The 16656-nt window shown below is 38.2% G+C and overlaps 1 protein-coding gene across 1 annotated transcript; it reads right to left on the bottom strand.

Annotated features, from left to right (window-relative positions):
• Positions 1-293: 293 nt before the first annotated feature.
• On the bottom strand, positions 294-15824 carry fam83c (family with sequence similarity 83 member C). Its single transcript, XM_007241297.4, has 4 exons — positions 15116-15824; positions 12739-12906; positions 10497-10621; positions 294-1431 (listed from the first exon to the last, which is right to left on the bottom strand). The coding sequence occupies exons 1-4, from the start codon at positions 15626-15628 to the stop codon at positions 444-446; spliced, it is 1794 nt and encodes a 597-aa protein (XP_007241359.2). The 5' UTR covers positions 15629-15824; the 3' UTR covers positions 294-443.
• Positions 15825-16656: the final 832 nt, after the last annotated feature.

The following is a 16656-nucleotide window of genomic DNA, read 5'->3' as shown; positions in this document are numbered from 1 at the left end:
TGTTCAGAGGTTGTCCTTCATTGGAACACCTTTGGTTGGTACTGACCACTGCATGCTGGGAACACTTGTATAGGTTCCATTCACCAACACTTTAAACAGTTCTCACATTGAAAGGTAGAATTCCACATCAAACCAATGCTGACTGCCTTTACTATTTATATATCTTAATATTTAAGATATATTGGAGGAATACTCTCAACAAACACAATAAGTAACATTATACACACAAAGCACTAAATATAGTTTTTTAGGATTTCAGGATGAGTAAACATTTTCAATTTTGTGACAAAATGTGAAGTTTCATCTATTTATTGTTTGAAAGCAAAAAGGCACATAGGTCACATTCCACTACAAATTTTGCCCATTCACAGAGCCAAAAATATGCTATACCCAAGAGGTACAATAAGAAAAACCATGAGTAATGTCTGTTTGTGTTAACAAGGTCAGTTATTGTTTTTCAGTTCAAAGCGGCTGTACACCTGCTTTGACTTCATCTTGTTGTAGTGATTAACCAGGTCCAGTTTACTGTGGCCCAGGGTCATGCGCTTCTCGTCCCGGCGATTGATCCATGCCTCCTGACCCATGCGGTCCTTTGGCATAGGCCCCGGAGGAGGGGGACCCTGCATGCTCTCTGGCTCATTCTGTGAGAGATCTGGACCACCAAAGGCTGTGCTGTGAGTGCTCTGAGGAGGAGACCGCTGGAAAATGTAAGAGTCCTTCTCTTTGGCAGGTGGGGAGAAGAGGTCCGCAAATTTATGGAAAAATGGATTTGGGGGACTGCGCACTTTGGGATGGTGTTTGTTCTCCATGGTGGGCTGAGGAATTGGAGGCGGTTTGGAGCCACCGTGGAAAAAGTTCTTTGTGTCATAGAGACCCATAGCCTGGAATTTAGATGTTGGTCCTGCAAGGTTTGCCCGGAGGAATTCTGGCGTTCCTGCTTTGACCCATTCCACTGCAGTCGGGTGACCTCCTCCTGACATTGCCTGCTCTGCGGTTGGACTCTGCAGGGTGTCACTGGGTGAAACTCTGCTTGCATGGTTTCCTGGTGACATCTGAAGAACTGGATTTGTGAGAACCCTCCTCTCTGGGCTCTTAAGCGTGTTTGTGTCCTTCTTTTCCTGCAAGACCTTGTAGACCGGAGGGGTCAAGCCTGGGGCAGCTTTGATGCTGGACACACTGTTGCTGGACTGGCTGCTTGAGTTTTCAGAGCACACCCTCTCCTTGCTACCTCTGTCCTGGAAGAAGTCCATGCTGGGTATCTGGACGTTGTAAGTGTAATAGGGAAGGCCCTCGTCATCAGGGTTGTGAAAGCATTCGATAATCTCGGAGTCAGCATAGAGGCAGCGGTATTCCCGATCAAAGCTTTCAGCGATACGACCAGAGAAGTGTAGGATCATGTTGCTGTGCACCTGAGCAGACAGCCAGGTGAAACTAGAAACAGAAAGAGAAGAACCTGTGTAAACATTTCCTGTGAACACATTGAATCGAGATGATAAATATTTTTAGAACAGCATTATGCTTTACTGACATATGATCACCTGCATGTTTTCAGTTCCACTGAGCATATAAGAGCATTGTTAAATCTCTGCAGGCTGCATACGGGTTGTGTGTTAGCGTGTGCAATGCTACGGTGTCTGATCCAATCACACCAGTACAATACACACCAAAACACCACCACAATCACCATAGCAGTGTCAATTTTAAAATAATGAAAAACCACTAAAAGTAATGTGCGTCCAAACTTTGGATGGATGGTATAGTGTGAATACCATGTATTTTATATTTTAGATCCTTCAAAATTGGCATTCTTGCTTACATGGAAGCTTTGTACATCTTGCAATTTTCTCAATCAGCTTTGAGGTAGAGTCACCTGGAACGGCTTTCAGTTAACAGCTGTGCCTCGTCAAGAGTTAATTACTTGAGAGCATCAGTTGTTAACTGAAAAACATCAAGAACTCTGAATGTCTCCTCAAGTGCAGTCTAAGTGCAGACTAAGAGTTACCTTTGTTGCACAGAATACGTTCATCAGAGTGCAGTGCGTCTATTTTGCTTTTTTGACAATTTCTTATTTACTGCAAATAAATGCTTCAAATTACAAAATTTATATTTGGGATTTGAGATACATGTTGTCTGTAGTTTATAGTGTATATGACAATGTACCTAGCATAAGTCATAGTGCCTGTTAGCTTCATTTTTTTGCTCCTGAGATTCCTATTCTATTGCCAGTACTTCTGTAAAGGGATCAGACTTTTTGTATTAAAATATTTGTAGTACAGAATATAATTTCCCTAAACACAAATTAACAAAAAATGTGTTTTCAGTATATAGTATGTTATTCAGTATTTAGTAGAGATGCATAAATGCTGCTACCATGGTCATGTCCTATAACTCGTAATAGAAGGACCTCCATTACAAAAAAAAAAAAAAAAAAGATTTTTTTCTGGCTGATAACATCATTATATTTTTTCTATTTTTTCAGAGATTTTCTAGAGATTTTAAGAGCTGATTCACAAATACCAAAGTTAATAACTAAAGAAATTCCATAAACTTACTATGCTCTTAATTCAAATGAAGAATATTCATCATCACATTTGCTAATCTTTTCTTTACATTTTTTTTCAATTATTTCAATTTTAGTGTAAAGATATTTAGGCAATATTGTATCTAAATTCATAACTTATTTAATGTGTTTAAAAAATATCTGTTTTATTTAAGCCACATAATACTATATTTAATATACATTCATAGAGTAAATATAACCTCTATTTTTTGTCTAAGCATAATTTAAATATACCTTGCTCGTTTGAAAAATAAAGTTAAATAAAATGTACTACAACTGCACTAATTGTTAATTACGCTATTATCATAAGCATATATTTCCCCATAGTTTAGTGGTGATTAGGGTTGGGCGGTATGATGGTATTTCGGTATACCACGGTATTTAAATACGGTGGCGGTATTGTAAAATAGTGACGGTATACCAACCAACCAACCACCGAAATGATCAGATTTATCAGTTGATCCTGCAGCGTGGGGTGTTCTGGTGTATGAGTTACTCACAGGTAAAGTTACAGCTGCTTCTCAAATATTCCTCATCTCCTGATTCTCTACTTTCTCTCCTTTTTTTATCTTCTTCACGCTCATATTCTAATCCCATACAGAATTCTGCCGTTTCCTCAGGGTTTTCTGTCGTTATTTCGCCGCTAGCTCGAGCGCTGTAAATATAAGTAATTTAGAGGAACGTGAGGCGCTCTGCCGACATCTGATCCCCGCAGAACCCCGGCTCCCCTTCGCGAGCAGAAACGGCACAACACCACCTGCTGTTAAACTGCTGTAGTTGAAACAGTCCTTATAAATAAATTAACAAACACGAAAATGAGGGTACTCAATCTGTAATTTCAGTTCGTTTTAGTTTTTTCTTTTAATTACTGTTTTTATTAGTTTCAGAAGGAGAACTTTCAGTTTTCGTTATTTCGTTCGTTTTCGTCAACAGTAATACTTTGTTACTTAGGTATATGGTGATTTTCAGGCCATAGCTTTATATAAAAATAAAAATAGTATTAAAAAACAGATGACTACATCACAGACTATTTCCTGGAGCCTGGATTCGACCCGAGATTTTCTATAATTTTCCTCGGGCCGGGTCGGGTCCGGGCAGAGAAATAAAAATCAAAGTATTCTGCTATTTAAAAGAATGGAAAATGAATAACAATAATAATATAGTTCTGCATACTAGAGATTAGATTGTCTGCCTGAACCCGAGCGTGAACACAAGCCTAAAAGCGAGCTCATCCACACGTTTAAAGCTCCGCAGGTGGATTAATGGGTGCACGGCTTGCCGGGATTTGGCGCTTCTTCTACTGCTTACGGGCTGCTTGACCTGCAGTCTCTCAGCCTGCCAGTCTGACTACAGTGTCAGCAGATAAATCACATGCGTTTTCCTACAGGACAAACCATTCAAACATGCGGATGAGCTCTCAGCACCCGATAAAAAAAAAAAATCACACAGAGATTGGCTTAAAATAGTTAGATACAGCTATTAAATGAATAAATCAACATTCATTTAAAAGACCAGGGAGTATTTCTGTATGCCAAATAACATAGAAGGCAGCAACAAGCTAGAAGCTAATAAGCTAATAACAGCATTTAATAAAAACAGAAAAATAGATATAAAATATGAAAATAACCAACTAAACTAAGCTCAAAATGCTAAAGGAAATATACTCTAACGAATTTTTAAATAATATACATACAAAAAAAATATCTGGAAAGTTGTTTATCAGAAAATCCTAAAGGAAAATGTCTGACTATCTGTTTGTGACCTTTAGCTCAGGCATAGTAACAAGACAATAATCCAAAGCACACCATCAAGTCCACTTCTGAATAGTTAAAAAAAAGGTCCTGGAGAGGGCTGTTCAAAGTCTGATTGAGATGCTGTGAATGATCTTAAACAGGCCCTTTATTCTCAAAAACCCTCCATTAATTTTTGTTAAATTAAAACAAGTCTACAGACAAAAGAGGACCAAAATTCCTCCACAGAGATGTGAAAGACCCGTTGCAAATTATTGGTAATGCTTAATTGCAGTTGTTGCCACCAAGGGTGGTACAACCAAGTTGTATTTTTCCCTTAAAAAATAAAATCATTATTTAAAAGCTAATATTTTAATTCAATCAGGTTATATTGGTCTGATACTAAAATGTCAGGTATGATCTTTGTTTTAAAGCACAATTTTACAACCAAATGTTGTTCTTCTAACCATATTAGGACTAAGCAGAGATGTGTGAAAATCATTTGACCCATATGCAATTACAAAAGTAAAATGTTTACTGCATAGAAAAGTTCAGGAAGGTAAGTGAGGTCAAATTTTACATGCCACTGTCTTTTTGATAGGATCCGATTGGGTTCATGAACAAAGATTAGCCTTTTCTGAGTCTGGCAAAATGTGTTACAAGAAGCAGCTATGTGGAAATGATGCTTGTATCTTTGATATGTTTTCTAAATGCCACCTTTCATACTCTACTAACTGGAGGTAAATAGGGATCTGTAGTGGCTACAGCATGAACAAAGCCTTTTACATTTTTGTACAAGCCTCACCCACTATGTACACTGTGTTGCTCACACACTAACTAAACCATAAGCACCCTGCTGGAATCATGCTCTAAAGTACAACTAAATCCCACCATAGATTCACTACAAAAAGGCCCAAGCCAATGTTTTACCCTCACATAAAAATTGCAGCAAGACACAAGTCAGCAATTAGAAAGTCTGCAGAAACTCAGTAGTATATCAGTTGCAATAAGACCACTATTGCAACTACAGACCAGAGGCTAAGCTAGCTTTTCCTGGTTGCTGAATCATCTTCAGGCTAGGCTGCTCAAATCTCCAATAGTCTGTTTTGGCAAAGAGTTCAGCCACGTTTAGCCAACACTCTTTCATCAGCTGGATCTTAATGCTGATAGACTTGATATTTCATTTGATTTCAGATCACCTTTGGTTTCTTTACAGGCACATTGATAGCCCAATTACTGTTACATTACTGTTGTCCTGCAAGGGAACATACCTCTTTCTGAAAACACACTCTGGTGCACTATTCAAACAAGACAATTATCATCTGCATACTACATCTGTCAAGAGACCAGTTGCCCACATTCCTTTAGCGACCAACTATTTGTCTTTGAATTGACAGTAGTATTACTACTATTAACAATGCTATTTACTTTTATTACTATTGGCATGACGATGTTTAGCATATGTGCTTATATCAGTACACCTGAGCATAACTTATTTACAGACTGAGCATAACTTGTGTAAGTATGTGTAAGCGATTGGACCAGAGGATGGTTGGTCCCCATGTAAATCTTAGTTCTACCCAAGGTTTCCTCCTCAGCAATAAACTTGAGTCTTGAGAACCAAACCTTACATTGGGACCCACGCATAATTCTGTTATAGAGGAAATTTGGCCCTGCACTCATGTAGCCCCAGACCATGGCATTCCCACAACCATGCCTGACTGTAGGCTTATTTATATTTGTAACAAATTAATCTTGATCTCATCAGACCATAGGACATGGTTCCAGTTATCCATGTATTTTGTTGACATGTCTTCAGCAAACTTTTAGCAGGCTTTCTTGTGTACCAACTTCACAAAATGCTTTTCTTCTGGGGTAACAGCCATGCAGACCAATTAGATGTAGTGTGCAGCTTATGGTCTGAGCACTGACAGGCTCCGACCTCTTCAATCTCTGCCACAATGCTGACAGCACTCCTGCGCCTATCTTTTAAAGACGGCATTTTGACGTGACGCTGAGCACGTGCAGTCAGCTTCTTTGGACGACCAATGCGAGGTCTGTTCTGAGTGGACCCTGCTCTTTTAAAACACTGGATGCTCTTGGCCACTGTGCTGCAGCTCAGTTTCAGGGTGTTGCCAATCTTCTTGTTGCCTTGGCCGTCTTCATGTAGCGCAACAATTCGTCTTTTAAGATCCTCAGAGAGTTCTTTGCCATGAGGTGCCATGTTGGAACTTTCAGTGACCAGTATGAGAGAGTGTGGGAGCTGTACTACAAAATTCAACACAGCTGCGACGTAGTAACACTAATGAGTCACGTGACATTTTGGAGGGAAAATGACAAGCAGTTTTTGGACATTTTTTGGACATTTAGGGGTAGACTCTGCCGGTGGTTTGGACATCAATGCCTGTATATTGAGTTATTTTGAGGGAAGAATAAATTTACTACTTTTCATTGTGTCAAAGTGTCATATAGTCATTTTTGTCTCATGAAAAGATATGTTTTGATATCTGCAGAAATGTGAGGGGTGTACACTGTAAGTCTGTCTGGAGCATCTCAATGGGATTTAAGTACTGTCTTCTTTTTACAGCACTGTGAAAATGACTAACAGAGATCAGCAAGTTTAAGTTAACTTTACAAACACCTTTTTATGATTATTTGCAAGTGTTCTACTACAGCACATTGGCTAATAAATAACAGGAATGGAACAGAATTCTAATGCAATAGCTCAAGCACAGCTTGTTTGAACCTTAAGCTCAATGCTAACAATAAAACCGTCTATTAAAGGATTTTTATTGTAAAATCATTCTCTGTTTTTTCTATTTTGCTTTATTAAATCATCCTAGCACTCACAAACAAGGTGTCCAAAAGTAGCATTCTATACATTGCACTTTTTGTAATTAGCAGAGACTCCCTATTAAGATTAAAATTCTTTCTCTGTCCACATTCAGAGGAATGTACCTGCTAACCTGTAGCTGTCAGGTGACTGGCTTGATGTTAGACAGGTGGAAGTGTTATTTCTTTCTTTACAAATATAGCATTAAACATGCTTAACATTCCCACTAGTTATAGGCCAGTACACAATGTTTTCTTTTAAGATACGATTTCAATACACAACTGTATATACCTTCAGACACAAGTGCTCTTTTCATTTGCAGTGGGAGGGATTATGGTGTGAGGTTTTCAGGAGTTTGGCTCAGCTCCTTAGTTCTAGTGAAAGAAAGCTTTTTAGGTCAATTTCATGCTCTCAACTTTGCAGGAACAGGTTTGGAATACCATGTTATATTTTTAAATTCACAACATACATTTCCAAACTGCAAACACTAATATAAATAAATAAAGGAATAATAATAATTTAATAATTCGTATTTTAATAAATTAAGTAAAATTATTTTCAACAAGAATTTCTTGTAAGTATCAAAACTATAGGGAATTAATAAATAAAAAAGGCATAAATATTTGCATTATCTTTTGCATCTTAGCTTCTGAGCAGCAGAGCTGTCTCACCAAGCCGGTGACATGTATTTGTTTGTAAACTCCTCAGCGCTGTGTTTACCTACATAAAGCCTGTATTAAGTCCGGAATTATCTGTTTTTTGTTTTTTTTTATAAACTTACCGCAAATTAGACAGTATTTCTGATAATCAGCGCAGTTGTTGCGTTATTAAGGTACACTTAATTGCATTGATTTGTTGAGTTTTATTAACCTTCTCTCAACTCCAGCGCTAACGTGTTGTCGGTTGAGGCAGTGCAGCATTAAAGTGTGCTGTTGTGGGAGGCAAGAGCGAAAACACGCTGTCCAGCCTAAAAAGCTCCATTATTATTGCCCTTTTTCCTCGCGCTGCTTCAAAATACCCTCTTCTCAACTAAAACCTCCACCGCTTCCTCCTTCTTCCTGTGTGCGGGTGACGTAGCGCTAAGCACGTTGTCACATTAAAAGCGCGAATTACTTGAGGCACAGAAAATTACTCGATCAATTTTTTAGTAAGTAATCGTTTCACCCCTAGTCCATAAAGACATGAATAAACACACTACTAAACCGTGTGGAAAGTTTTCCCAGAAAAGTTGAAGTTGTTTTAACGGTAATATCATATTAAACCCCATGAGTTAAGAACTGAATGTCACTCAAATGCATATGCATATTTACTGTCCAATTCAAATTTCTAAGTTTCCTAAATGATCAAAAGTTCATTGCTGTTTACATGGGTGTAAGTGCATTATTCTGCTATTATATTGTGATAGAGAATATACCTGAATATAATTTACAGGGGTGATAGTGAAAAAAAATTGAGCCGACGACCCAATTAAAACCCGATTTTTTTTTATTAAGTAGAGTGTTAAAACTGAGTTTTAATATTTCACATATAGCCTGTCCAAAAACAAAAAAGTTCTATGCCCTGCACGCTCATTAAACCAAAATAACAATAACAAAAAATAATAATTAATAATTAATTTATTTATAATTAATTAATAATTATTATAATTTATAAACATATAATTAACAAAGTTTGCGAATATAAAATACTTTCTGAACAAACGATTTTTTTTATTTTAAGAATATAGCCTAATTTTATAGCCTTTATTTTAAGCGTGTAGCACTCTGCGCTTAACACACTCTATGAAGCCGACACACGTGTTGTTTCTATCTACAATTAACTAGAATTAGCTCCATACCTCTGACTGTCCTTCGCATTAAACCAAATTTAGCTCACCTTAAGTAATGTTTCTCCTCACTTCAGAAGGGTCCATTTTGTTGGCTATTTAGCTACACGCAGCTCTGCAAGACAAGTGCGTAATGGAGGAGCGCATGTGTGAGTTCGGGTCGGGAATCGCGTCAGGCTCGGGCTGATAATCTAAACTCTGCTGTGGAAGCTCGAATGATGCGCTGAAATCCTGAAGACATCGCGAATAGAAAGCCTACTGCCTGCTGACCGGCGTCGGAAAGCGGAGACGCCTCTGTTTACCAGCCGTAACTATAAAATAAAATATACTTAAAATGTGCACAGTAACTATTAGTTACTAGCTATATTTTTTCTGACATTTATAAGGATTTATATGTATGCTTACTACACTGACTTACTCCTAGATTAACATAGCAGATGTTTTGCCGATTGAGAATTAGACAGATACACCCGATGCTTATTCTCACTCATTCTCTCTCACATCGTAAAAGTGCAGTTTAGTGACAGTGCCACAATAATAAGATAAAAAGAAGAAAGGACATTTTAAACAAATAGAACATTTATTTAAAACAATAAACTTAAGTTCCTTACTGTATTAACATAGTGACAGTGCCACAATAATGAATGGCTATTTCTAGCATGGTTAACTAATCCTGAATTCATTTCTAAAAGGAAGACAATGTTAAAACTGGAAAACACTCATCAATGTAGCACAGCTAGGTCAAGAGTGGAACATAAGATATAATAATGTACAAAAAATTATACTTTTTAACTGTACAGTGGAGTTCACCTGCTGTACCGCGGAGCTTTTTAACTGTACCGTGGAGCTTTTTAACTGTACCACAGAGCTTTTTAACTGTACCACAGAGCTTTTTAACTGTATCACGGAGCTTTTTAACTGTACCACAGAGCTTTTTAACTGTACCACAGAGCTTTTTAACTGTACCACAGAGCTTTTTAACTGTACCACAGAGCTTTTTAACTGTACCACAGAGCTTTTTAACTGTACCACAGAGCTTTTTAACTGTACCACAGCGCTTTTTAACTGTTCCACAGAGCTTTTTAACTGTACCACAGAGCTTTTTAACTGTACCACAGAGCTTTTTAACTGTTCCACAGAGCTTTTTAACTGTACCACAGAGCTTTTTAACTGTACCACAGCGCTTTTTAACTGTTCCACAGAGCTTTTTAACTGTACCACAGAGCTTTTTAACTGTACCACAGAGCTTTTTAACTGTACCACAGAGCTTTTTAACTGTACCACAGAGCTTTTTAACTGTTCCACAGAGCTTTTTAACTGTACCGCGGAGTTCACCTACTGTTGCGAGTCACCTTTTTTCTCCTGGCAGTTGTTTCTTAGCTGTATTCTTAATCATAGTTAAAGCCACAACCACCTTTCCTTTATAACTGTAAGGAAGGTGTTAGAAAAAGATGTCAGTCTCAAAGGTCAGCCTCAAGGTACTTAACAAATGAATGACCTTCAGCCCTAGTTATGAGTGCAACCAATTACAATAAATATAGTTGTTACCTGTATGATCCAGCTATGACTTCCTCACAATCGATGATCATGAACTTTTCCTGGACTTGCCCAGTAAATTTCTTCCCACTTTTGGTGCAGTATGTGTCTCCACATACACTTCGTATCCGCATATTCTGCATAAACAGAAAAAACAGCATTTTTGTGTTATCGCTTATAGGTATAGAAGAAGGCAAGCAGTATGTAAGAAGGGTAAACTCTAAACAGTCTGTTAAACAGACAGTTTAATCTGTACAAACATACAGTATTGAAAAACAAATTGACAAAGTTCATTTTCAGGAAATTAAACTTCAGAGTGCTTGTTGTTAGCAATCTACCTACATAATCTAAAGAATAGAAGCTTTTTTTCTGTGGTTCAATGAACTAAATGTAAACCATTCAATATCAATATTCAAAACCCACAATATCAATTCTATATAACTAGTTTAGACGTACAGATGTCAGACAGTGACTTACTTTAAAAGGTTGTGTCTAAACCCTGACCGCTAGATAGCAGTGCTGTACTCTGTGGTTAAATCACACTGTATTGATTGTTTAAAAGTAAAGTTAACTATTCTTTTACTCAGATTTTATAAATATGTTTATGTTTTTCTTAGTGTTTTTCTAAAGCCTTATCCAGATGGGATTAGTTTCTCAGGGGGGTCCTGGGGTAATTTTTCAGATCTCTGAGTTTTGTCACCTCATGTTTAATAAAATTTGTACACTGTACGCACCAATTATGGGTGAGCGTTTCCCTGGAGATGCACGTAAACACAACAGCAAGTGGAAATTGTGTAATTGTGGGTAGAACTACACTCGATGCATCTGCTTTGGTGACATTACAATTATTCATGACTCTCCACCAGAATGTGATAGGGTACCTGCTGTACTATTTAGGGTGGAATGGTATATTATCTAGCTAGCTAAGATCCTAAGATGTACTAGTATTTTTTAATGTTTCTTATAAAGAACTTGGCCAAAAAACACTGAAACTACGAAAAACTAAGACACTGAAATGGATATTTAATTTAATTTAATATAGTTTAACAAACAAAGAAAATCCTCTAAAACACCTCTGTTTGGAGAGCCATATAGCCATAGCACTTCATCCTACCACGATAAAAAAAAAACTGATTCATTATGCACTAGACTTCAGATAAAAACTATAAATATGAGGTCAGATATTATCGACCATATCACTGTTTTTGTAACAGGCTTTTTGAATTAAAATATTCTATTTGTTTTGTTTTGTTATTCCTGTCGCCATAATCAATCTTAGTCCAATATAAGTACGTTTATTATTTTTCTACTGCTATAATTCTGCATATGTTGATTGTTTTTGCATTTTTGATCATCATCCACTGTTTTTGCTGACATGTCCACTGCTCATCTACAGGTATTTGATAAAACGTTGCTCACAAAAATAACAGATACAGTTTTATAAGTTTGTTTTTAACCCTGTTATTTTGCCTCAAAATTAAACACTGTCATGACAAACATTAACTAGCACCTCTCTATTGAAATTTCACGTTTTTGCCAACAGCACCAGATCTCTCAGATTTTAAGGCCTTCTCCCACCTGCTGTTTTGCGATGTCTTTTGAACTTGCACACAGTGGACATAGTAAAATTTGAAGGACTTGTCGCCTTACAACTGTCCTAATTTTCCACAGCTTGGTTACTTTCTGGAGTTTTGTGTGGAATATCAGATTTAATATAAACAGTTTATATATAGCTTGATATAAATAGTTTACAACTGTATATACCACTTTCTTATATTGACAGTGAGTGCTTAGCTTTTAGTTACATTATGTTATAGTTACTAAATCATTCCTAATTTTACAGTAAATCAATTTACAATGGAATTGACATCATATAATGCTTATACCATAAGACATTATATGCAAGTCTTATGTTAGTTTATGCAGATTGTTTTACTTTATATGAATGTTATTACATTACAAGCTTTTTTTACATTTGTGTTTTGATATCACGCGCAGTAAGTTGAGTTATAACACCATGTTTCACTCACTTTCTCTGATTTGTTGTTGATGATTAAGAAAACAGCTGTCAGCATTAAGTCAATCAGGGATGCCCGGCTGCTTTCCCAGCTTTAGTTTCCTTGCAATAAAATTTTCCCAATTTGCTATTTCCATTTAATAAACTATTCATATTTATGACTGAAGGTCAGGTACAGTACATGTAAGTCACATTCGATGTTTGTCCAACTCTACTGCTTCAACAGTCTTGACTTACATTCAGATGTGAGTTCTGGATGTCTAGTGCTGTACACATGTCAGTGAAATAGCTGAGATTCTTCTCATCAAGAAGAATGTACACTGGAACCCTGCGCTTGTTAGAGGCCTCGATTAAGTCACAGAATATGTCCACATCTGTGAAAATGTCCATGACCAAGGCAATGACCTGTACAGAAAGAGAAATAATAATATTGAAGAAATTGCTTTACTTAAACAATCATAATTTAACCCAACAGAAATGTCACCCCCTTCGTTAAAATAGATCACAAAAGTAAATCCAACACATTTGCCCATCTTGGGTAGCTAGGACCATGTATCTCATCAGTGATTAGCAGAAAAGCAGTCTTTTTTAACACTAAACCTCTACAAGTTGGTTTCCAGACCAGTATTAATCCGAACACCGCTGGTAGAGCACAGATTTGGGAACTGATCTTTCCCTCTGCACTGCTTAGTTTAGTTCTACCTGATGTTCACCTAATTTACTTGAATGATTAACTGATTAAATAAACTACCGGTAGGGGTTGCAAGAAAACTACGAATATTGGGCTTCCTTCAGGACAGCACTAACAATCAACAAATCACAATGAAAGGCTGAGGTCCACAGGGAATAAATACACCCACCCCAAACTACTTCTTAGCCCGGGAAAAATTAATGCAGCCAAGACAAAACCTTTGAGGAGCTTAAATTAATTTAAAATGTTTATTTATTGTATTTCATATCAATATCGGGATATAATACAGCCCTAATCTTGCATTAGATTAACTGTTCTGGAACACTAGAAACACTAGAAAACAGTTGAGAAATTACACTATACTATGTCCTGTAATTGCTGTTCAGTGCTGGTGCAGAACCAAACAAAGGAGTGTGGTTCTCCCACTGGTAGAACAGAGCATTTCCACAAGAGCTTATTTTCTAACCAACTTCATTCAAGTGTAAATATGGGGAGCACGTATGTCTTTATCAGTGCAAGCAAACTGTTTGATTTTTGATGGCATGTATAAAAAGGGCAGAAAACATAACCTTTTTAAGGAACTGCAGCTTAAATTACCTTTTTTTCTGACCTATAACTAACAAATACTTCATTTGTTATGAATGAACGCTATTCAGCGTGCTGTTTGTTGTTGCTGAATCACATTTACAACAAGGCTCTGATCTAAGCGAATAGGAAGCTGTCCCCTTACTCAAACTTTCTGTTCCACCTTAAGTAATGTAGCAATTATGTTCTGTTTCTTAACTGCACACAATGCAACTAAGGCACTGGTTAAGGTGGATTGGAGAATTACAATTAAAAGCCAAGGAAAGTGCACAGGCAGGAAACTTACTTTTTTAAACTAATAATATTGTTAAGAAGGTCAATTAAGACATTACTTTTCTTAGGACGTTTAGAAACTTTGCTTGTTATGCCACAATGAATTTAAGATATTGATACAACAAAAATAATATATTTTATTAATACACTGCCTTATGATTCTCTATTACTGTAGAGGCATATGGTAAAGGTGAAGGATGATCTTTTGCCAAAATCATATTTATATTATTATTTATCACATCTCCCTAGAAACATTTGTGCATACATTCCCCACTATTTTACCATAATCAACATTCCATAAGTGGATGGATCCATCCACCACCACTGTGTTAACACTGAAGCAGTAACTACACTTCTCTACAGTGAAGCTAATATGAAAGACAGTTCATATCTCAACTACTGTATTATATGCTGATATTATTCAAACATGAGAAAGTCCCCTTATAGGAAGGAAGGAAGGTCTCTGTACAGAGCAGCACCCAAAACAAAAAGGCTGTTGTCACAGTACTGTGACCTAATTCAGGTGAAATGAAGATTTGTGTCTGAGCATTAGGATGCAATCTCATATTCATGATTAATGATATTGTGGTTGATTTTGTTTGAGTTTGTGTATGATCATTACTGCGTTAACTGCCTGTAAACTTTAGAAATACCTTGTAAAAGTTGCATATCCCGTGTTTGTTTAAAGGGAAGGTTAATCACGATCAGTAAGGGAAGTAGACGGGTTAAAGCTTCGTTTGCATGATCTGCCACCTCAATAGGTAAGCTGTCAGGTGCGTCAGACAAAGAGCACCAAAGCACACTTTAGATTCTTGTGTATGTAAAAGTTTATAGCAATACAAGAACGCCTCTGTTAAAGGACAATAATAAAGATCTGTAAACACTGAAGCTAACCATTATAATGCTTGTTTTTAATAAGTAGTACCGTGTCATTACTTTTGCGCATAAGTAAAGTTTAATGCCCTATATAGTACCCCATCTTATTTCAGAACTGTCCGTTCCACCTTAAATCATGCATCATTTAAGGTGGAACAGTCCATTTGAACTTCAGACCCATCTCCTGACCTTCTTTGCCTTGTTGATGAGTGAGCGGATCAGATCCTTCACGTTTTGGCTTTTGTCCCTCTGGAAGTAAATCTGGGTCTCTGAGGGTCCGTAGCGGTTAGGGACCTCCGGCCAGCCGAGCTCCAGCAGCGGCGGCTCCTCGTCGGACATCATGGGGAAGTAGGTCCCGGAGGTGAGCTCCGACACCGCGTCCCCTTCCGCGCAGTCCCGTTCTGCTCCATTACAGCCAATAGTGTCGGGCCGGGCGTTCCTGGCCGCGTTCTCGGTGATATATTGGATCTCCAGCGCCGACAGGAAGTTCAGCTCGCGCTCCTCGGAGAGCACCCGCCGGTACTCCTTCTCCCCCGCCTCCAGCAGCGCGTCCGTGGCGAGCCGGGCCGCCTCGTTGTGGCTGAGCTCCAGCGCTGAGACCTGCCTCCAGTGGTTCTTCACCTCCTCCAGGCGGGTGGCGAGTTTGCCCAGCGCTTTGCGCCCCGGGTTGGCCGCCGGGCGGAGGCCGTCCGAACTCATCATCACGCCTGGATTCGCAGCAAACAAGTGCTCAGTTAGCGAGAGCGGAGGAGCGACACCCGGTCGGAGCTCAGAGTCATCGCTGTGAGGAGGAAAGAGGAGGAAAGAGGAGAAGGGGGAGGAGCTGCTCCCGCGGGGCTTGTTTTCGTTTTGTTGCTACTGCTCAGAAACTCGACGCTCACCTGGCGTCGAGTTTAACCTGCCCTAAGCCCCGCCCCCGCTCTTCACATGATACTCATAATGGGTCAGGAGGAGCTGCTGCGGTTTACCCCACCTGTATTACGACACGTCTCACCACCTGCGCATTGATTGGCTGGTAGAGTCGCGTGCGGGGAGGGCTGCGGTTCTCTTATCAACTCAAGTCACAAGTGCCTTTTATTTAAGTTTTAAGAAGTATATTTCTCATATTCTGTACATAAACATTACTAAAACGTAAAGACTGTATACACTAGAATTACAATTACTGCAAACTATATTCACATATTTAAAAAAAACATGTTTTAAATGTACTATAAGTGCTTAATATAAATTCTAAGCATTTAAAATCAAAATGATAAAAAATTATAAGAAAAAGTGCATTACCTCTACCAGTGGCGTGCACAGACATTTTGGGGGGCAAGTGCTCAGGGGGAAAAAGGGCACTTTTTAGCGCACGTGGAACACTTCATTATGAAAAAAATTACACACACATGTTGAATGAAAATTGACTTTTATTTGTAACATTCTCTAAAGGTGCGTGCTGTGCTGAAGACTCGCTGAACTGAACTGCTGCTGCAGCGCATCTACTGTGCCTTGCACGTGACCGCGCGGGGTCACGTGACAGAGGAAAAGAGAGGTCGGGTGTGTGCGAGCTGATTTCAGGGCATTCTGTTTTCACTCGTTTTTAATCGCTCAGGTTTTCAAAAGATCATTTCAAACCTGCCTCAGTGAAATCTTTATAATAATAATATATATAAAAAAAAAAAACGAAGTTTCAAAAGGGCACTTTGGTTGATAAAGGGCAGAGTTGGTGGTGGCACCTGATGTCTATG

This window comes from Astyanax mexicanus, chromosome 5 (genome assembly GCF_023375975.1).
Source record: "Astyanax mexicanus isolate ESR-SI-001 chromosome 5, AstMex3_surface, whole genome shotgun sequence".
In the NCBI taxonomy this organism is placed as follows: Eukaryota; Metazoa; Chordata; class Actinopteri; order Characiformes; family Acestrorhamphidae; genus Astyanax; species Astyanax mexicanus.
This window is presented reverse-complemented; position numbering and strand designations above follow the sequence as displayed.